The sequence below is a fragment of the Myxine glutinosa genome, chromosome 10 (genome assembly GCF_964187855.1).
Source record: "Myxine glutinosa chromosome 10, kmMyxGlut1.1, whole genome shotgun sequence".
Classification (NCBI taxonomy): domain Eukaryota; kingdom Metazoa; phylum Chordata; class Myxini; order Myxiniformes; family Myxinidae; genus Myxine; species Myxine glutinosa.
Genome location: NC_136270.1, coordinates 118159737 through 118183917, shown reverse-complemented (window position 1 = coordinate 118183917; position 24181 = coordinate 118159737). Strand labels below are relative to the sequence as shown.

The 24181-nt window shown below is 44.8% G+C and overlaps 1 protein-coding gene across 1 annotated transcript in view; it reads right to left on the bottom strand.

The window, feature by feature from the left end:
* Positions 1-24181, bottom strand: part of LOC137433836 (CUGBP Elav-like family member 4) — a 577562-nt gene that overhangs the window by 291323 nt on the left and 262058 nt on the right. The window contains 2 exon segments of the mRNA XM_078785224.1: positions 4895-4969; positions 10136-10146. Of these exon segments, the coding sequence (XP_078641350.1) occupies positions 4895-4969; positions 10136-10146 (86 nt within the window).

Sequence of the window (24181 nt, the reverse complement as noted above, 5' to 3'; positions counted from 1 at the left end):
GAGATGTTTTTAATTTCGTGGCTGTGAGGTGTTTTTAATTTCGTGTTTTATGGCTGTGAGGTGTTTTTATTAGGTATTTTATGGCTGTGAGGTGTTTTTATTACGTGTTTTATGGCTGTGAGGTGTTTTCAATTTTGTGGTGGTGTGTTTTTATTACGTGTTTTATGACTGTGAGGTGTTTTTATTACGTGTTTTATGGCTGTGAGGTGTTTTTATTACGTGTTTTATGGCTGTGAGGTGTTTTTATTACGTGTTTTATGGCTGTGAGGTGTTTTTATTACGTGTTTTATGGCTGTGAGGTGTTTTTATTACGTGTTTTATGGCTGTGAGGTGTTTTCAATTTTGTGGTGGTGTGTTTTTATTACGTGTTTTATGGCTGTGAGGTGTTTTTATTACGTGCTTGATGGCTGTGAGGTGTTTTCAATTTCGTGGTGGTGAGGTGTTTTTAATTTCGTGGTGGTGAGGTGTTTTTATTCCGTGTTTTAGGGCTGAGGTGTTTTTATTTTCGTGGTGGTGAGGTGTTTTTATTACGTGTTTTATGGCTGTGAGGTGTTTTTAATTTCGTGTTTTATGGCTGTGAGGTGTTTTTATTACGTGTTTATGGCTGTGAGGTGTTTTTATTACGTGTTTTATGGCTGTGAGGTGTTTTCAATTTCGTGGTGGTGAGGTGTTTTTAATTTCGTGGTGGTGAGGTGTTTTTATGCCGTGTTTTATGGTGGTGAGGTATTTTGAATTACGTGGTGGTGAGGTGTTTTGAATTACGTGGTGGTGAGGTGTTTTGAATTACGTGGTGGTGAGGTGTTTTGAATTACTTGGTGGTGAGGTGTTTTGAATTACTTGGTGGTGAGGTGTTTTGAATTACGTGGTGGTGCGGTGTAATCGTCCCAAACTTCCAGTCTGCACCTACCCCTCCCCTATGTATGTGCTGAGGGGTTCTTTCTTGAAAAAAAAACATTCAACCTAAATCTTCAACCTAAATTGCCTATAAAAATGTAATATCACAAACAACAAATACATTTGTGCAAAGTAATTGTTTGTATTATGATTGGTGAAAACCATGACAAAACAGCAACTCAGGTACAGTCATTTATCTATATATCTACATATCTGGGCAGTGTCTGTGTCACTGAAGTACTCCCTCAAACTTTTGTTTCCGTGGTTGTGAAGTGTTTTTAATAACGTGGTGGTGGTTTTGAATCACGTGGTAGTGAGGTATTTTGAATTATGTGGTGGTGAGGTGTTTTTAAATGACGTGGTGGTGAGGTGTTTTTAAATGACGTGGTGGTGAGGTGTTTTTAAATGACGTAGTGGTGAGGTGTTTTTAAATGACGTGGTGGTGAGGTGTTTTTAACTGATGTGGTGGTGAGGTGTTTTTAAATGATGTGGTGGTGAGGTGTTTTTAAATGACATGGTGGTGAGGTGTTTTAAATTACTTGGTGATGAGGTGTTTTTTATTATGTGGTGGTGAGGTGTTTTGAATTAGTTGGTGATGAGGTGTTTTAAATTATGTGGGGGTGAGGTGTTTGAAATTACGTTGTGGTGAGGTGTAATCGGCCCAAACTTCGAGTCTGCACCTACCCCTCCCCTATGTATGTGCTGAGGGGATTTTTAAAAATTGTTATATTTTTTTAACCAAAATCTTCAAGCAAAATTGCTTATTAAAATGTAATATCACAAACACTACGAATACATTTGTGCAAAATAATTGTTTGAATTATGATTGGTGTAAATTATGACAACACAGCAACTCAGGTACAGTCATTATCCTCAGCTAAAATAAGCCCGTTCCTCTGTAACGACGCGTGAGGAGCCCAGCCAAGCTAGTACATATATATATATATACATACATATATATACATATACACATATATACATATACACATATATACATATACACATATACATATACAGACTTGGCATTTAATATGGAATATATATTTTTTCTTGACGGGTTTACTTTCTTAACTCAGTATATCAATCTGGTGAGTTTCTTTTACACTTTGGTGATTTATTTGTTAAAAGAACCATGTCACTGATTGTCTGTCGCAGCAAGAAATCAACAACAGGATTACATCACAGGTGGCATGGCAAAATGTACGGACAAGTGCATTTGATGATTGGCTTCACAGTCGGGTATACAAGGGTTGTTGCGTTCTGTATTAGTGGAAAACAACTGCTGCACGTCTCCAAAAGTTATTGCCGCTTCCTCTGGAGATGGTCCGTCAACTCGACAATGCTGTTTGTCATGGAGTGGTGGCTTTACGAAATTACGGCATGAAAGAAGTGCTATTGCTCGGCAGTATGGCATCACTCAAGGTCAGGTGTCAAAGATCCTGAAACGAAATGCTCAGAGGGGTGTCCCTACTCCAATACCGAGGCCAGGACGTCCCCGCAGAACGACAAGGAGAGATGATCGCCAGCTGCACCGGTTAGTCCGCAATGGCCGTACCAAGTCAGCTAATTGGCTTAGGGCTGAGTGGCAGCAACTGACAAATGTGCCTGTATCCAGAAGGCTAGTCAACCAATGACTGGTTCAAGCAGGCTATCGTGCCAGGCGTCCCCTGAGAAAGCCACGCCTGACCAGACAACACCGCCAGCGCCGATTGCAGTGGGCCAGAGAGCACCGTCAATGGCAGCCAGGACACTGGAATCACGTAATCTTCAGTGATGAGTCTAGATTTCTGGTCTATCGTCAAGATGGGGTCAATACATATATATACATATATATATATACATATATATACATATACATATACATGTGTATATATATATATATATATATATATATATATATATATATATATATATATATATATCGTAGTCTTAATAGTCTTCATTACCCTGTGCTCGCAAAGCGAAAAGCAGGGTTAAGCATTCAACTACGTACGTACGTGTGTGTGCCGTGTGCCGTGTGCCCGAACGTGTCTACATTTAAAAAATTCATTTTCTCGGCAACCGTTGTTCCGATTGACATGAAATTTTCACCATAGGAGGGCCTCCTCCTGTAGAATATTTGAATGAATAATATGACGTCATAGGTCTTGTGGTACAGGCGCCATCTTGGAAAAACGTTACACCTCTATATCTCCCAAACCGCTCAATGGAAAAAATGAAAACATGGCTCATTGTCAAGTACTCACCATGGGGAATAATATATGTTGATGACGATGTCATCGGTGCCTTAATTATGACGTCATAATTCGACAAGTACAGCGCTTTATCTGATCAGTATGAAAAAAAAAATTCTCTGCAACTGTTAGTCCGATTGGTACGAAATTTTCAGAATATGAGCATATTGTTACGTGGTCCTCTCGGTGACTACCTGGTCTCGGTGACCCCCGGACCGTGAGAGGAACTCTGCCAGAAAGATCTATGATTTATACGCTTTCGTAACGCAATCAATATGAAAGACCCAACAATTCAAGTCAATAAGAAACCCCACACCAAGGATCCGGATTCATCAATAATATATTCCCCAATCAATCAACAACCATCAATAATCAATCACCAATATTACTAAGATGGCCATCTCATGTATGTCCCTCCTTTCCCCACTCACGACCCCTCAATGGTCACTGTCCCTCACAATGTCTCTGGGCCCCTCCGGGCCAAGGTGAAGGTCGACTTCTCCGCACACGGGCGGTTGAACGGACCCCTGGCTGACGTGCTCCAAACATGTACGTCACATACCGGGAACAACTGCTGCAGCGCCCTCCTCCTTGCACAGCCAAGCGGGCAAAAGCAAAGCGCGGCTGGCAAAGCGCGCGAGGCCCAAGGTGCGACCCGTACGCGTCCTTGTAGACGTCGAGGCGAACTGTGCCGGACGCTTGGTTCCGTGCACGAACCCACGGCAACTTGACGTGTAATCGGTAATTACCCCGCGCAGGTAACTCCTTTCGCCAGACGGGCTTTCAAACGCAGCATCCCCCACGCTGCTCAATATCGACACCGCTCGCGTCGGAGCTGGGCGAGGAAGAGGAAGATCGCCGCTTCTCCCGGACCTCGTGTCTTTTTCTTCTTCCGGTTTACTATCCCGTTTCCGGTCTCCTGTTATCCGGAGCCTCTCTAACCCTTTAACCACAACAACCTTTAATAGAATAAACATTAATAAGCAATGACATGAATAGTAACTCCTCTAAATCCGGGATCCGTAACACTCCACCCCTTCAAGAAAGAAAGTTTGAACCCCGCGAAAACTTTCTGTGCCGGCCACTTTGATAAACCAACCCGATACCCCAAATCATCAGTTCCCCCCGGGCACAATTATCGCATCTCAAAAATAAAGCAACAAACTTTCACCAAAACCCCCCAGAGATTCCAAGGTAATTCCCTCTAGACCAAGCATCAACCACTTCTAGTTGCTCTTGGATGGAGACCCAGCTGAGTACTCCCTACATGGACGCCTTTAAGAACGTGGAGTTCATGGTTAGTCCGTGTAGGAACGTTCCCTACCGGGACGCCTTTTAAGAACGTGGCGTTCACGGTTAGCCCGTGTAGGAGCCCAGGCTCGGCGGCTCCACCGTATATAGAGTGCTTCAACTTCTCCGGACTCCTAACAGTTACGGTGGGACCCCTTGTCCCAGCAGTCCCCTGACTGGCGGTCTCCTTCTCGGCCAGTCCTCTGCCAATCATTCTTTTGGGAGATGACGTAACTCTGGGAGCCTCCATAGTAATATCGGCTGCTGCCAACACCAAAACTACCGCCAAGTGGTCCTCTTCTGTAGACCTCTCGATGCCTACGAAATGCCTTCCCTACTGTTATGGTCCGACCCTCCAAATCCTTACCATTCCAATTCTTCTCTGCCTCCCTGGCGTCTTTTGTGCTTGCAAATGTGACAAAGCCGAACCCTCTTGACCGTTGCGTTTCCCTGTCTTTTACCACCCGCACTTCCACCAGCGGCCCATATCTGTTGAAGACAGAGGTCAGAACTTCTTCCTCTGTGTTGAAGTTCAGTCCCCCTACAAATAACTTGGCACTTTTGTCACCATCCCGAGCTGGGGTGGTGTTATTTCCCCTGCGGGGCTCTTTACCCACCCTCGGGTTACCATAAATTTGCCCCCTGGCCAAATCATTCCCGATAATCACAGATACCCCCTCTACAGGAAGCGTGGCTTGTAAACCGACGGTGACTGGTCCTGACACCCAATCGGATTCCAAATGGATGACATGAAGTGGAGCACTAACACAGCCACCGATCCCTTGTAACCGAACACTATCACCAGTTGCGGTACTCTTTGACAATGGCAAAATGCCTTCAAGCATTAAGGATAGATGGGCTCCTGTGTCCCTCAATACCCTAACAGGTCTTGGGTTAGTCAAGTCTCCCTCGAGGGAGACCAACCCCTCATAAATAAATGTTTGGTAACTCTTCTGTGGGCAATTTCTTACGCTTGCCATCGCAATCGGAGTTGTAATAGTCGGACTCCGCTCTGGGTTTTCCCTTTTCATGAGGTAACAACTGGACATCAAGTGTCCAGGTTTCTTGCAAAAAGTGCAAGTAGGCCCGGAGGAAAAACTCGTGGTCTGCCTCGGGCCCCCCGGGAAATAAGTTTGTCTTGGGCCCGTAGCCCTCTGATTTCGAACAGTTGGGGTATCCGCGTTGTCCCCAAAATCCTCTCGAGGCCGCTGCCATGTATTGTCGTTCTCCGCACCGGGTGTTCCACAACTCCCCTGCTGAAGTCTCGGCGAGGAGCTAGGTGTGTGGACCCCTATCCGGTGTGTTAAGGCATAATCATCTGCCATGGTGGCTGCGTCCCACAACTTTGGTACTTTCTTTTCCTGCAGGTACACTTTGATGTCCTCGTGGACACACTGTTGAAATTCCTCCACCAGCATCAGGTCACGCAATGCTTCGAAGTCGTTCCCGACTCCTTTCGACTCACACCACCGATCAAACATGTTTTCTTTCACTCTGGCAAACTCCACATGGGTCTCACTCTCCCTCTTCCTGACATTCCTGAATTTTTGCCGGGAAGCTTCAGGAACCAACTCATAGGCTTTGAGGATGTGCTTCTTCAATACCTCATAATCTGCACATTGGTCCATTGGTAGCGCCGAATAAATCTCGAGCTTTACCCACCAGCACACTTTGCACTAGTATGGTCCAGGCCTCCTCCGGCCAGTTTAACTGTCGAGCCACTTTCTCAAAGTGTGGAAAAAATTGAGTGACTTCCTTTTCACTGAAGGGTGGAACCAGCCTCACATGTCTGCCCACATTCCAGGTGTTCTGGCTAGGTGTCGGCCCAGTCAGCAAGGGTGGTACCTCTCCCCGTTCTCTCATTAACTCCAGCTCCTTGAATTTAATTTCTTGCTGAAGCGCCATGTCACGTTCCTTTAATTCCCTTTCGGCTTTTCTCTCCTTTGCTTCGAGTTCCCTTGCAGCTCTCCTCTCCTCTGCTTTTCTCCCTTCTAACCTTTCCTGGAGTTCTCGTTCCACTCTCCTTTCCTCTGCTTGTTTCTCTTCTCTCCTCTCTTCTGCTTTCCTTTCTTCTTCTGCTCTTTCCTTTTCTGCTTTCCTTTCTTCTTCTGCTCTTTCCTTTTCCGCTTTCCTTTCTTCTTCTTTTAACCTTTCCTGGAGTTCTCGTTCCACTCTCCTTTCGTCTGCTTGTTTCTCTTCTCTCCTCTCTTCTGCTTTCCTTTCCTCTTCTTTGATCCGTTCCTGGCTCCGTAATTGCAACTCCAGTTTCCGGAGCTCAACGTCTTCTGGTTCTTCGGGTAGCCACTGCCAGGCTAACTCGTCCCATGTTCCTAATCCCACCATAGATTGTATCACCGTGGTCTGCAACTCTGCCTTCCTCAAATTAGTTCGGACCTCCAAGTTAAAATGTTTGGCCAATTTCAAGAGGTCCGCTTTTAGTAACGCTCGGAACTGTGCCTCACTAGGTGTTACCGCAAAGTTCTGTGCAACAAACGCCATGGTGACTATCGTTAACACCTGTTAACCTTCACCCAAGACTTTACCACAATTTCTCAAAAATTTACCAATTAATAATTAATTAATTAATTTTAATTAATAAAAATTATTATTTTATTATGTTATACAATTTTAGATCCCGGAATTCAATTGGACGAGCCCCCAATTCTGTTACGTGGTCCTCCCGGTGATACCTGGTCTCGGTGACCCCCGGACCGTGAGGAACTCCGCCAGAAAGATCTATGATTTATACGCTTTCGTAACGCAATCAATATGAAAGACCCAACAATTCAAGTCAATAAGAAACCCCACACCAAGGATCCGGATTCATCAATAATATATTCCCCAATCAATCAACAACCATCAATAATCAATCACCAATATTACGAAGATGGCCATCTCATGTATGTCCCCCCTTTCCCCACTCACGACCCCTCAATGGTCACTGTCCCTCACAATGTCTCTGGGCCCCTCCGGGCCAAGGTGAAGGTCGACTTCTCCGCACACGGGCGGTTGAACGGACCCCTGGCTGACGTGCTCCAAACGTGTACGTCACGTACCGGGAACAACTGCTGCAGCGCCCTCCTCCTTGCACAGCCAAGCGGGCAAAAGCAAAGCGCGGCTGGCAAAGCGCGCGAGGCCCAAGGTGCGACCCGTACGCGTCCTTGTAGACGTCGAGGCGAACTGTGCCGGACGCTTGGTTCCGTGCACGAACCCACGGCAACTTGACGTGTAATCGGTAATTACCCCGCGCAGGTAACTCCTTTCGCCAGACGGGCTTTCAAACGCAGCGTCCCCCACGCTGCTCAATATCGACACCGCTCGCGTCGGAGCTGGGCGAGGAAGAGGAAGATCGCCGCTTCTCCCGGACCTCGTGTCTTTTTCTTCTTCCGGTTTACTATCCCGTTTCCGGTCTCCTGTTATCCGGAGCCTCTCTAACCCTTTAACCACAACAACCTTTAATAGAATAAACATTAATAAGCAATGACATGAATAGTAACTCCTCTAAATCCGGGATCTGTAACAATATGCTCCTGTGGAATTTTTAAAATGATAATTATGACGTCATAGGTCAAGTGGTACAGGCGCCATCTTGGAAAAATCGAAAAAAGATTGCACCTCTATATCTCTGAAACCACTCCATGGAAAAAAACTGAAACATGGCTCATTGTCAAGTACACCGCTTGGGGAATAAGATATGTTAATGATGATGTCATCGGTACTTTAATTATGACGTCATAATTCGACAAGTATAACGCTTGATTCGATCAGTATGAATTTTTTTCTCTGCAATTCTTGGTCCGATTGACACGAAATTTTCACCATAGGAGCGCCTCCTCTTGTAGAATATTTTAATGATTATGACATCATATGTCACGTTGTACAGGCGCCATCTTGGAGAAACTTCGCACCTCTATATCTCTGAAACCACCCCATGGAAAAAATTGAGACCTGCCTCATTGTCACCGACTCCCCATGGGGAATAAGATATGTTAATGATGATGTCATCGGTGCCTTCGTTATGACATCATAATTCGAAAAATACAACACTTATCCATCCGATCATTATTTTAAAAATTTCAGCAACTGTTGGTCTGATGGACACAAAATTTTCACCATAGGAGCACCTCCTCCTTTAGAATATTTTAATGATAATCATGACGTCATAGGTCATGTGTTCCAGGTGCCATCTTGGAAAAACCGAAAAACGTTGCACCTCTATCTCCAAAACCGCTCTATGGAAAAAATTGAAACGTGGCTCATTGTAAATAATTCCATATGGGGGATAGGTGTTGTTAACGATGACGTCATTGGTGCCATAATTATGACGTCATAATTCGACAGGGATAACGCTTAGTCTGATCAGTTTGAAACTTATTGAGCATGATCTCTGCAACAATTATATTAGAGAATATAAATTTATGATGTAATCGCTCACGTGGTCTGGCAGCCATATTGGATTAAAGAAAAACAATGTTCAAAAACAGAAGAGTTGGCTCACAACAAGTTGACTGCGCAGGGTAAGTATTCTATGAATACCATCTCGTTTGTGTATGAATCCGGAAGGTTGGCAGAAAGTTTTTGAAGCCATGGTATGCTCTTACGGTGTTCGACACAACCCAAAATCTGGGGCATATTTTCAACGAATTTTCAAATGGGGAGTTTGACCAGGGATCGCAGATCAACAACTACCAGACAGCACAGGTCAGTAGCAAGTCCGCATATATCTAGTACCGGTTCAGTACATACAAACGCACAGTACAGCAAACACTGCCGCTGTTGCAGTTGATGTTGACTAATTTGGTGTTTGACCAACGTCATTTTAAATGGTATATGGGATGTGTGTTGGTGGTAATGCTCGTCTTTGGTCGGGTAGGCGTAACCATGTGGCGGCCATCTTGTAAAAATATAAAAAATCTGGAAAATATCAAATAGTAAGGTGAGAAATTAATAATTTATTATTATTATTAGATTAATTATTACTATTTATTACTATTTATTTACGATTAATATTTATTTAATAATAAATAGTATTTACTTAATATTATTTATTTAATAAATACATTCAAGTTATTAAAATTATTGTCTTAAAATTACTATAATTAATTTTTATTATTTAAATAATAATAAGAATTTTATTAAATGTATTTTTATTTAATTAATTAATTATTTACTTCATAAATACTATTTATACGATTTATTTATTTTAATATTAATTTAGTGTTACTATTTACTATTTATTTTATTACTATTTGTTACTATTTTATTTTATTTATTACTATTTATTTATTATTTTACTTAGCCAAAAGTAAACGCAATCAGATTTGTGAAATTAATTATTTTCTCTACATTTTCCGATGTATATAATCGATATAATTTGCTGTTTCGATGATCACATAAGACGTGCATCCTTTATATAAAAGGTTCCTCTAACATTGTGTACAGTACAAGTCGATCATATTATACAAGCATCTATTGTATTTGTAGTCCGACAGGATGGTGCAGCTATAGACTGCAGAAGGTTATCTCTGAGCTCTCTCGTCTGGGTTCGATTCCCGACCCGACTGTGAACTCTTAGATTGATGCTTGGCAGGGAGGGAATTGGTTGCATGACAAAGTGTGCGTGCCACTTGTTAGCATTAGTTCTTCTTCTTCTTTACTTTGCAGCACAGCTGCGAGTGACGTCATTGGCTGAGATCGTGACTGTGCCGCTGATGCACCTTTTTGTCCTCTGTCGGCCGGGGCAGGAATTTGCAATTTGGCCAGGGTGCCGGCGATAGCTCACCCACTCTTCGCAATCTTTAATGTCGACCCACTAATGCTGGCAGACTCCAGTTTAACGTCCATCCGAGGGACGTTACACACATTGATGCCTCGCCCTGCCTGTGAAACACCAGGATGGCAGTTTGTAGCTGGGACCGAAATTTGAACCCAGGTGTGACGGCTCAGAGATAGAGTGTGCGCACCTCTCGGGTATCCTGCCAGCCCTCTAGCATTAGTCGGAGGACGTTAAAGATCCCACTGTGGTTTTTGAGAAGAGTTTACAAGTTATCGCCGGCATCATGAACAATACTTCCACCGACAAGGATTTGATGGAACACTGCTCCCACCCTCTGGCCTGGCTCCCCTGCCTCAGGTTGACGCCATGGAAACCAAGACCTTCAATATCATGGGAATCTCTCGGGATGAAGGTGAGTCTATGGGTCTATCACTTCGCCATTACCACCAGGGCAGTGGTCTCCCTGTCTTCCTTTCTCCTTTCTGGTCTCTCCACAGTCTCCTTTCTGGTCTTGCACCCTATACCCTCTCGGTGCTCTGCCCTCTCCACCCCCCTGACCCCGACCACTCCCGAATTTTTGGCCTATGTATCCATCTTGTCCACCCCTTGCTTTCTCCCCTACCCGTCATCATTACCTGTATCCCCTGTTTGTCCGCCTCCGTCTACCTTCTTCCTCGGTCCTGCTATTGGCGTTTCCCTTTCTCCTGCTGTTCCCTTTGCTATGTTGTGTCCTGATCTGTTCTCTCCTACCTCTTCCACGAGCCCAGACCATGTATTAAAAATAAATAAAAAACATGACAACTTCCCTCAAGATATTAGGGTCTTAAGTTTGAGCCCATGTCATCCTTTATAGGGCACAAAGGGGGTTCACGTGGTCTCCATGGATCCTGTGGTCTCCGCTAACCCATGGAGGGTCGCATCGCCGACCCCAAAGGAAATGTGGTTCTCGAGCAATCCTTCAAACTAATTCTCTTAAGCAATCCCGAGCACAGAGGTCTGATGTTTATTCCGCAATTTCTCGAAAGTCTTCCATCGGAGGCATATCATTTGCAACTCGAAGAGCGCGTCCGACTTTTAAAGACATCGTGCTCGACACGTTTTGTCAACGTGTAAGAATGCATCCGAGGTTTATAAATCATCCTGATGCTTTGAGCGTTTGAGCGTTTATAAAGTATCGTGCTCGATCTGCCTGAATAAACAAGAGCGAGGGAATCCGTGGCCGAGCTGACCATGTGCGTGCGATACGGACGATTGCAATGCAATAGTTTGCGCCGGCCCCTCAACGGGCTCATGGGTAGGCGTGCGTACCAACGTTTACGTATGCCGTACGAACAACCTGGCTGTGTGAATATGCTTATGGTGCAGAAGCTGCTGGGCCAGGTAACAAGCACACTCTGAGATGGCAAGCGGGGTAACCTGCTGTCAATTAAAGGTGTGGCATTTTTAACATCCACTTCCTAATGCTAGGAAGATGGGAAATGCGAAGGAATGCGTCGCCATGCCTGCGAAACACCAGGGTGGCAGTTCATAGTTGGGTTCAGATTCGAACCAGACTCGACAGCTCAGAGGTGAGTTGGCATATACCTCGAGGCTACCTGCCGGCCCACAAAACTAACCACAAACGTGAACAAGCAACATCAACGCGACATGCTCACCGTAGCTGGCGCTAAAGGTGAGCATGAAGACGAGAGACGCCATTTGTCTGTTTGGTTCAACTCGGGTCAGGTGGTGTGTGTGGACAATCGAACCATCCAATTGTGCAGCCCTTCACATTGTTTCATGATCATTGTGCAGCTTCTCATCAATATCTCAGATCATATATCAATTTGAATCAGGCTGAAATGATTGGCCTATTTCATGTGCAATTAGCACCACATGCTGGGCCAATCAGTTGCGCAAAGCCAATTGGTCCAGCATTGCACGACGTGTCAGGCCTTATCTGTCCTTTCGGACCTGTTTCGATAGATGGGCCATATTCATAGACACAGATGTGGTTACTGTGCTTGGATTGTAATGTTGTACTAAGGTTTAAGAAACAACAACGCAAATCTTCGAGAAGGCCCAAATGTCCCGTTCTCTCCATAATCTTCCATCTCGAAAATTGCAATGTGCTTAACTCTGCTCTTGCTCAAAGCGGTGACTGAGGGAAGCAATAAGAGCGCTTAACAGGAGACGGAGGCAGCCGATAACCTTTAACCCACGAGGCCCTACTTTATAACCTTTTAATGAAGCGTGCGAGGAATGACCGTCGGAGAGAATTACACCAGAACTTACACCAGGCTCCACGGCGGCCCATGAAGTGGGATTGTAACCGCCGACTCCACCACGGCACGTGGTTGGAACAATCGGCTCCAACGAGACACGTGACTGTAACAACCAACTCCAACGAGGCACGTGATTGAAACAATCGGCTCCATCAGGGCAAGTCATTGTAACAATCGGTTACACTGTGGCAAGTCATTGTAACAATCGGCTCCATCAGGGCAAGTCATTGTAACAATCATTTCCACCATGGCAAGTCATTGTAACAATCATTTCATCATTGTAACAAGTCATTGTAACAAGTCATTGTATGAGAAGCATTGTCATTGTAACAAGCAAGTCATTGTAACAATCGTGATTGGAACAATCGGCTCCAACGAGACACGTGACTAACAATCAACTCCAACCATGGCAAGTCATTGTAACAATCGGTTCCACGATGGCAAGTCATTGTAACAATCGGTTCCACGATGGCAAGTCATTGTAACAATCGTTTCCACCATGGCAAGTCATTGTAACAATCGGTTCCACTATGGCAAGTCATTGTAACAATCGTTTCCACCATGACAAGTCATTGAAACAATCGGTTCCACTATGGCAAGTCATTGTAACAATCGTTTCCACCATGACAAGTCATTGTAACAATCGGTTCCACGATGGGAAGTCATTGTAACAATCGGTTCCACGATGGGAAGTCATTGTAACAATCGGTTCCACCATGGCAAGTCATTGTAACAATCGGTTCCACTATGGCAAGTCATTGTAACAATCATTTCCACCATGGCAAGTCATTATAACAACCCGCTCCTCAATGGCAAGTCATTGTACCCACGGCTCCTCAATGGCAGGTCATTGTAACAATCGGTTCCACCATGCCAAGTCATTGTAACAATCGGTTCCACCATTAGAGTCATTGTAACAATCGGTTCCACCATGGCAAGTCATTGTAACAATCTGTTCCACCATGGCAAGTCATTGTAACAATCTGTTCCACCATGGCAAGTCATTGTAACAATCTGTTCCACCATGGCAAGTCATTGTAACAATCTGTTACACCATGGCAAGTCATTGTAACAATCTGTTCCACCATTAGAGTCATTGTAACAATCGGTTCCACCATGGCAAGTCATTGTAACAATCTGTTACACCATGGCAAGTCATTGTAACAATCTGTTCCACCATGGCAAGTCATTGTAACAATCGGTTCCACTATGGCAAGTCATTGTAACAATCGGTTCCACCATGGCAAGTCATTGTAACAATCGGTTCCACTATGGCAAGTCATTGTAACAATCATTTCCACCATGGCAAGTCATTGTAACAACTCGCTCCTCAATGGCAAGTCATTGTAACAATCATTTCCACCATGGCAAGTCATTGTAACAACCCGCTCCTCAATGGCAAGTCATTGTACCCACGGTTCCTCAATGGCAAGTCATTGTAACAATCCGTTCCACCATGGCAAGTCATTGTAACAACTCGCTCCTCAACGGCAAGTCATTGTACCCACGGTTCCTCAATGGCAAGTCATTGTAACAATCGGTTCCACCATGCCAAGTCATTGTAACAATCCGTTCCACCATGGCAAGTCATTGTAACAACTCGCTCCTCAACGGCAAGTCATTGTACCCACGGTTCCTCAATGGCAAGTCATTGTAACAATCGGTTCCACCATGCCAAGTCATTGTAACAATCGGTTCCACGATGGCAAGTCATTGTAACAATCGGTTCCACCATGCCAAGTCATTGTAACAATCGGTTCCACCATGGCAAGTCATTGTAACAATCGGTTCCACGATGGCAACTCATTGTAACAATCGTTTCCACTATGGCAAGTCATTGTAACAATCATTTCCACCATGGCAAGTCATTGTAACAATCATTTCCACCATGGCAAGTCATTGTAACAACCCGCTCCTCAATGGCAAGTCATTGTACCCACGGTTCCTCAATGGCAAGTCATTGTAACAATCGGTTCCACCATGCCAAGTCATTGTAACAATCCGTTCCACCATGGCAAGTCATTGTAACAACTCGCTCCTCAACGGCAAGTCATTGTACCCACGGTTCCTCAATGGCAAGTCATTGTAACAATCGGTTCCACCATGCCAAGTCATTGTAACAATCGGTTCCACGATGGCAAGTCATTGTAACAATCGGTTCCACCATGGCAAGTCATTGTAACAATCGGTTCCACTATGGCAAGTCATTGTAACAATCATTTCCACCATGGCAAGTCATTGTAACAACCCGCTCCTCAATGGCAAGTCATTGTACCCACGGTTCCTCAATGGCAAGTCATTGTAACAATCGGTTCCACCATGCCAAGTCATTGTAACAATCCGTTCCACCATGGCAAGTCATTGTAACAACTCGCTCCTCAACGGCAAGTCATTGTACCCACGGTTCCTCAATGGCAAGTCATTGTAACAATCGGTTCCACCATGCCAAGTCATTGTAACAATCGGTTCCACGATGGCAAGTCATTGTAACAATCGGTTCCACCATGCCAAGTCATTGTAACAATCGGTTCCACCATGGCAAGTCATTGTAACAATCGGTTCCACGATGGCAAGTCATTGTAACAATCGGTTCCACCATGCCAAGTCATTGTAACAATCGGTTCCACCATGGCAAGTCATTGTAACAATCGGTTCCACGATGGCAACTCATTGTAACAATCGGTTCCACCATGCCAAGTCATTGTACCCACGGTTCCTCAATGGCAAGTCATTGTAACAATCGGTTCCACTATGGCAAGTCATTGTAACAATCATTTCCACCATGGCAAGTCATTGTAACAACCCGCTCCTCAATGGCAAGTCATTGTACCCACGGTTCCTCAATGGCAAGTCATTGTAACAATCGGTTCCACCATGCCAAGTCATTGTAACAATCCGTTCCAACATGGCAAGTCATTGTAACAATCCGTTCCACCATGGCAAGTCATTGTAACAACCGGGCTCATCAATGGGACCTGACTGTAACAACCGGCTCCTCAATGGAATCTCAATGTACCAAACGGCTCCATCATGGCATATGTTTACAACAACCATCTCGAACATACACATGGTTGCAATACCTGACTCTACCAAGCTCAAGGGAAAATGTAATCAGATTTCTTTGCAGAGTATTGTTGTCCCAACCTTGGGTCCAAGATGGTTTATGCATGAGCACAAACACTAAAGCTTACCCTGAAACACCAATAACTAGACCGACACTTGGTCGCATGCCTACCTCCGCAGCGCTGAACAGTTTATGATTTGTATCCCACCGATAGACCGGATTTGGATTTAGACCTGAACACTAAACTAATCAATTTATCGTCGTCACACACCCAACCTGTCCACCACGTTTCGTATGAATCTGCCCATAACGTTTTGAGATATCGTGCTCACAAACAGACCGACAAACAAGTGTGAAAACATAAACAACATGGAGGATGATCTGAGGTGGTGGTGCATTGTTAACTTGAAGTCCTGAAAGGAAGAGTTTGATTGAATAGATGGAGGAAGGTTTCAAAAGCAAGAGAAAAAAAGGAAACAAAGCAACGGAAGTGAGCAGTGAGCCTGGATACTGGAGGTTTCACAAGGAGTGGGTTGCTCGAAGAACAGAGGTGGTACAAAACAAAATGGCCACCAACCTGTCTATGATGATAGAACAGCAGGCCCTCTGCTTTTCTGGTGGGAGAAGCCAATGATGTTGAGAGCTTTGCATTCCACAGCAGACCCGAGGTACAGGTGTGAAACGGAAGTGCCAGCCTACACGGAACAGCAGTACTCCATTGAGCTGTATACAAAGGCCTTGCCAGCTGTGAGAAGTTCCATTTTACCAAGGAAAGACTCGACATGACGGAGCATGTCCGGCTTACTGGTGTCCTGGCAGGCCAGCTTTGATATATGGCCTGCTGAGGAAAGGTTGCGGCTGATGGTGGGGCCAAGAAGTTTGAGAGATTAAACTTTTCCCCATGGTTGATTATGGAAATAGATACCTGGTTGGTCGTTTTTTTTTCCAAATAAAAGAGCAAGGCTCATGGAAGACCAGGTTAAATTGACAGTGGGGTAGTGGCGCAACAATTGGCTACAAATGGCAAGGGGATAAATGAGCAGGTAAGAAAAATAGATATAGGTCGACAGAGAGCGAGAGACAAAGATTAATGGAGGAACATGTGCATCCTGGATTTGCTGGAGCGTTCCAGGACAGAGACAGCAGATGGGGCAAGACCGCAGAGGAGAGATGGTAAAAAAATGTAATGCCTTTTGCTTTGGGCCTCATCGCAGGAGATTCCAATAATCTTTTTTTTCTTGAATTGAAAGACATGTTCCCATTATCAGACCAGCATCTAATCCTTTCCAAGTCATCATCAATGGCACCTGTTGGTAGGACATTATCATCCGACTGCATAATTTCGAGTCATCTTCATCCAAAGAGGAAACAGCAGTTTTCCAGAACATCGGAGAGATCATTGAAGTGCATGGGAAAGAGGACTGGGCCCTTGGTGCTGCTTTGGATATCTCCAGCCTGTATTGGGAGAGTAAATGAGGAGTCTTTCGAGTGATAAAAAATGGCTGCATACATGGAGGAGGTCAGCAAGCCAGGAAACACGGTGGCCTTCTATTCCGCATACAGAAAGCTTGGCAAACAGAGCAGGCTGCCAGACTGTGTCCAATTCTTGAGCTATGTCCAGAGAGAGAGAGCCCTGATCCCTTGCTTGAGATTCATGGCCGACATGTATTGTTGGAAGAGAAGCAGCAGCATGTCAAAATTTGAGTGGCTCGGACCGAATCCAACCTGGTGGTCAGAGATAAGGTAAGACTCGATGCCAGCTGCGATTTTCCCTGGGCATATGTAATATTCAACTGGCATTATGAAACGACTCCACCGGCCTGAGATCCCAGAGGGATGATGTATGAATAATCAAATTTAATTCTGGATCAGAAATTTGGAAATTCAGTATTATTCTTCAAGTGCACGTAGTTAATGATATGTTAATTAAGCTCGTTGTATATTGATGGAAATGGCAATGCCAGTTAAACAAGGAATTTTATTGTGCTATCAGTTCCACACCGGCAGACTTGGGTTATTATATAGAGAGACAGACAGGTGTAAATAACCTCTGCACTCAGGTGTATCATTTTGGTGGGTAAGTCGAGCATAAATCTCTGGCATTGAGGTCCTTCAGGCTGCCGTAGTGCCAGGTCCCTTACGAGGGCAAGGAAGCCGAAAGCCACTGAACAAAAATCGCCGGAATATAAACGAAGAAACGCTCATTGCTTCTTCCCAAAGCAGTTAGAACATATTTCAGAACACCAAGTGGACTCTTCTATAAGGTGCACTACATGGCCAAAAGTATGCGGACACCCCTTCTAATTAGTGGATTCGGCTGTTTCAGCCACACCTATTGGTGACAGGTATATATAATCAAGCACACAGCCATGGAATCTCCATAGACAAACATTGGCAGTAGAATGGGCTGTGCTGAAGAGCTCAGTGATTTTCAACATGGCACCGCCATAGGATGCCACCTTTCCAACAAGTCAGTTCATCATATTTCTGACCTACTAGAGCTGCCCCAGTCAACTGTAAGTGCTGTTATTATGAAGTGGAAACGTCTCGGAGCAACAACAGCTCAGCCTCAAAGTGGTAGGCCACACAAACTCGCAGAATGGGATCACCGAGTGCTGAAGCACGTAGCGCGTAAAAATCGTCTACTCGGTTGCAACACTCACTGCCGAGTTCCAAACTGCCTCTGGAAGCAACGTCTGCACAACAACTGTTCGTTGGGAGCTTCATCAAATGGGTTTCCATGGCCTAGTAGCCGCACACAACCCTAATATCACCATGCGCAATGCCAAGCGTCGGCTGGAGTGGTGTAAAGCTCGCCGCCATTGGACTCTGGAGCAGTGGAAACGCGTTCTCTGGAGTGATGAATCACGCTTCACCATCTGGCAGTCTGACGGACGAATTTGGGTTTGGCAGATGCTAGGGAAACGCTACCTGCTCGAATGCAGAGTGCCAATTGTAAAGTTTGGTGGAGGAGGAATAATGGTCGGGGCTGTTTTTCATGGTTCGGGCTGGACCCCTTAGTTCCAGTGAAGGGAAATCTTAACGCCACAGCATACAATGACATTCTCGATGAGTATGTGCTTACAACTTTGTGGCAACAGTTTGGGGAAGGCCCTTTCCTGTTTCAGCATGACAATGCCTCCGTGCACAAAACAGAAATACGGAAATAGTTTGTTGAGATCGGTGTGGAAGAACTTGACTGGCCCTCACAGAGCCCTGACCTCAACCCCATCGAACACCTTTGGGATGAATTGGAACGCCGACTGCGAGCCAGGCCTAATCGCCCAATATCAGTGCCCGACCTCACTAATGCTCTTGTGACTGAATGGAAGCAAATCACCACAGCAATGTTCCAACATCTAGTGAAAAACCTTCCCATAAGAGTGGAGGCTGTTATAGCAGCAAAGGGGGGGACCAACAACATATTAATGACCATCATTTTGGAATGGGTTGTTCTACGAGCACATACGCATGTGATGTTTGGGTGTCCACATACTTTTGGCCATTCAGTGTATCTCTGAAACTGGGATTTTTCTTCTAAAATCGCAGGCCAACACTTCATCATGAAAGGATAGGCAGAGAGGGAAGAGTTTAAATAATTAATTCGTTAATGCCAATTGCATTCCAAAATTTTGTCTCCAAACATAATCGACTGTATATCGGTACCTGCACTGATAGCTGCATCATTATCTGTGTTGTATCTGTTTCGTTATTTGCATCGTTAGCTTCACTATTACCTGCAGAGTATAGTGTGTGCCGGCAATCATCTAGCAAAATAAATAGAGCTTGTGTGGCTGTAGCTATGTCACCAATATTCACTTGTTGATTGGTTGTGGCACTGATCCAATAATTGGGTGTGCTCGTTTTTCCCTTCACTCATTCTTTATATCTTCGAAGGTGGGGCTAAATGGGCACTCCGGCCCAGAGACAAATCAGAATGGAGATAATTAAACATCTTGTATGATAAAATGCTTCATGAACATGTTTTCGTTTCCATCGGCGTAGTTTGGGTCAGTAGGAATCCTCATCACAATAGACGTCACAAGAGTGTGTTGCAAGCTTTGAAAGTGATCGCATGGAGTATGATATGCTGTGATAAATAAAATTTATTTTAAAAATGAGAAAAATTATCAAGTGCATTTTCAAGAATGTGCTGCAGCCAAAGGTGGGCCGAGAAGGGTACTAATCGCCCACCCCGGAGAACGAGAGGACCCGCTAGTCTAGTAAATGCTCAAAACAATCAATAGTCATTTTCTACATTGTTTACACTGGTTAATAAATAACCATTAATATTTATAAACACTGTTCATGTGACTAACGTGCTAAGCAACCAGCATCATAGAGTGAGCACAGGTGAGCATCATAGAGGTATAATATTGATGGCACGTGTTATGAACTTTAGTTTATTTGGTGTACACGTTCCCAAACCCCCGACCTTAAGTTATTAATAGCAGTGTCAGGATGTTTGTTTGTCCAGGCAATAACTAAAAAACCCTTCATCTTAAGAAGGTGAACTTTTGAAAACAGCCTCCATCTTGTGTTGGTGCACTTGAAATTCGCCGGTTAGATTATGTGGTTATTTCTATGTGCAGTAACTCAAGAAAGATAAAAAGGAGTAAGATAAAATTTCGCACACAGCTTTAGGCTGGGCCAGTGCATATCTCATTAGATTTTGGTGAAATTTTACAGTGGTTTAGTGATGCTCTCGGAGTATCTGGATTCATTACCAGCTATAATTATTCAAGTGGACTTATCGAAAAAAGGTAAAAAAAAATTCAAGCACTTCAGTGTGAGTAGGTAAAGATTATTAATCTCACTCAGTGCATTCGCATGCACACAGTGCAAATACACTCGAGAGACACCGATACTGGGAGGAGGACAAGGACAAGGTGGCACATAACCAACACAGGCGACAAGGATAACACAAACACAATACACCGCTCAAACACGCACAAGACACTTGCAACACAAGCCTATCACGGGTCAATGGTCACGAGGTCTCGCAACACAGCTTTGTGATTGGTTCATAGAATAGGCCCACCCCCTTCCCCCAGGTATATCTGGGAGGAGGTAAACAAGGGAATTACTCTTGAAAAAGGCTAGTGGAGACCCAGTGCATGCCGGGTTGCTGGCCGAAAAGTTGCGTTCTTGAGACAAAACTATAGGTTGGAGAACAGTAGAATGGACGTATTCGAGATATCTTCTATCTATAATTCCATTAATCTCTGTGTGTATGTGTGTATGTGTGTTTGTATGTGTGTATGTGTGTATGTGTGTATGTTTGTCTGTGACCGCTGTTTCTCGACAACTACCGGTCCGATATACTTGAAACTTGCCAGGTATATTGCTGGGGACCCGAGGATGTGCCTTTTCAAGGTTTGAAATTAATCGGACAAGTAGTTACCGAGCTATGGCGATTTCTTTACCAAACACCGCAAGCCGTTCGCTTTGGACCAAACCATTTCATGTAAATAGAGGGGGGGGGGTTCTGTGGTCGTTGCGAATGGACCAAACCATTCATGTAAATAGAGGGGGGGGGTTCTGTGGTCGTTACTGCCACGTGGTTTCAAAGTTTTTTTTTGTTGTTGTTGTTTGCACGCATGTTTTTTTGCACCCACGTATGGGCACGCCCTAGGATGTTTACACACACACACCCCTACACAAATTTTTTTTTTTTTTTTTTTTTGGCAAGGAACGGGCACCCACGTACGGGCACGTCCTAGCTTATATATAGTACGGGCATGCCCTAGTATATATAATTTAACAAACAGGAATACATTCCTGCATGGGGCTGGTGTGATAAATTTCTGACTCAACCCAGGACTTGAACCCAAGGACCTCATCACTTACACAGTGACAGCTCACTGAGCTATCACGTTTTTCGAGATATCCAACTCCAATTTAGGTTGACCAAGACAGTGTTTTGCAAGACCTTATCTCCTCTCAATGTCTGTATTTTTCACTGTTAAATGCGCTTTTTTCTCATTACCTCCATCACCGAAGGTGGACCGAGGTTATGTATTCGCCCCTGTATGTTTCCATGTCTGACTGTCTGTGAGCAGGGTATCTCAAAAATTATGGATCGATTCGTACGAAACTTGGTGGACAGGTTAGGGGTGTGACAAGGACGAATTTATTTGAATTTGGTGAAGATCCGGTCCGGATAATATAAAAAAATTATTAAGTGATTCTTCACCTTTGAGAGATTGGGCCAAAAACGATATATGACGTGATAACTCAAAAAGTTGTGGATGAGTTGTGACAAAACTTGGTGGATGAGTTGGGTAGGTAACAAGAACAAGCCAATTCGATTTTGGTTCAGGTCCGAATGTAGATCCAGCCTATCAGTGCGATACAAAACATAAACTGTTCAGCCTGGTGGAGGTATGTGTTCTGGCAAGTGCCATTCTAGTTTTTTCTGTTATCTCAGACATGAGATCAGCATTGTCTTTCTGGACATTTCTCGAGCATTTGATAGAGTGTGGCACTTAACCTTGGCGTCTAAGGCCACTCTCATGGCTGACCAACTTCCTCTGCTCTCGTAGTCAACGTGTGGCTCTCAACACAATCCTCTCATCTCTCCATGTCAAGGCCAGAGTGCCCCAAAGCAGTATTTTTGGCCCACTCCTGTTCCGAATATTCAACGATCTTTCTGACTCTGGAAAACCATCTTTATCTATTTGTTGATGACTCCACCCTCTGCCACAGCAACCCTCATTCCTCAGATTGGCAGTCAGTAGCATCTTCCCTCTCTGCAGACCTTATTTTATGGTTGTGGATGGGGTTGACCTGAAAGAGTGGTGAATAGCTGTGGTGAAGCCCTGGAGGGAAGGATTAGATTGAACAGAATGAAGAGGATGGTTTCCCAGGTGAGAAAAAAGAGGGACGAATGAGTGGAGATGAGCAGTGAGTTGGGATTTGGGGAGTGTCACCAGAAGGACGTTACTGGCAGACTGCATGTGCCCTGCAGAAACATGTGGGGGACAGAGCACAGAAATACCAGGGGGTGCAAGACCAGAAAAGAGGCAGTAGAAGTCCGACAGACCATGCACTTGTCTGCGATGAGAAAATAATAGGCACAGAGATTCAGCTTCGTAGCGGGATAATTCAGTAATCTTAAAGGCCTTGGTTTCAATGGCTTCAAGCTGAGTAAGAGGTGGGACAGGGGTGCCAGCCCAGAGGGGACATCACTATTCCATCAAGCTGCAGACGAAGACCTTGTCAGTAGATAAAAGTTCAAAAGTGCTGAGGAAAGTTGTTTGCGCAATGGAGGATGTCCAGTCGGCAGTTGGCTTTGGAGACCAATTTAGAGATGTGGTAATTGGCCAAGAAGGATTATGGCTGATGTTGAGGTGCAAACGTTTGAGTGACAGAACTTTGTCAAGAGGATTGTTAAGGAAGTAGATGGGAAGGTCGCTCAGAACGTCTTTTTGGAGAGACAGAATGACTGTGTAAGATTTGCCTGGATTGAACGATATGTTCCAAGTACCAGCTTGTGATTCCATCAAGGTCTGCAGAGAGGAAAGAGACTTCTACCGGCCTATCTGAAGGATGACGGATGCTGCTGCAGAAGGTGGTGTCATCAGCAAAGAGATAACGAGTATCTTCCAGAGAGTCAGAAAATTGTGGATGAAGATTAGGAATTGGACTGGGCCAAAAACACTGCCTTGGAGCACTTTTTTTTTTCTTTTTTTTTTTTGTATACAAGATCGAGGCTCGTGAAAGAGCTAACATTAATCACACAAAAAGACAAACCGACACACCGACACACAAAACACAAAAAACAAGGGGAGCGGTAGACAAGATGGTGAGAGAGGGGGAAGGACACAAAAGAGAGGGGGAAGGACACAAACACAACATTTGAGAACAGGGACATCGGGAGGACTTGGGGGGAGGTGGGAGAGGATTAAAACATATGAACACTGCAAGGACTCTGGGGTGAATTACCGGGGGTAGAAAAGATCAAGGTTTTCGATGGGGGAAGATAAGAGATGGTGGTGAACAGCTGTTTTAAAGACCTGGAGGGAGGAGTGGGATTGAAGGGAGTGGGGGAGTTTGTTCCAGAGGCGGGAGAAAAGGGGAATGAAAGAGTGAAGGTGAGCAGAGAGCCTAGACTTTGGCAGTTTAACCAGAAGAGGGTTGCAGGCAGATCTTGTGCGACCTGAAGGAATATTGGGGGGACAGAGCACAGAGAGAGCTGGGGGAGCAAGGCCGGAGAGGAGTCGGTAGAAGACAGAAAGACCACCAACCTGCCTGCGGTGAGTGAGTGAAAGGCCCTCGGCGTTGACTACATCGCAGGAGATTCCAATGATTCTGAAAGCTTTGGCCTCAACAGCGTGAAGCCGAGCAAGGTGTGAGGCAGGAGCACCAGCCCAGAGGGGGGAACAGTATTCCATTGAGCTGCGGATGAAAGCCTTGTATGTGGTGAGGAGCTCAGGTGTGCCAAGGAAGGACTTCGCACGACGGAGGATGCCCAGTCGGCGACTGGCTTTGGAGGCCAGCTTGGAAATGTGGTTTTCCCAAGAAAGATCATGGCAGATAGTGAGACCCAAAAGCTTGAGCGACAGAACTTCTTGGAGAGGATTGTTGAGAAAGTAGATGGGAGGGTTGTCCAGTCGGTCCTTTCGGAGAGACATTGTAAGAGTGTGAGATTTGTCAG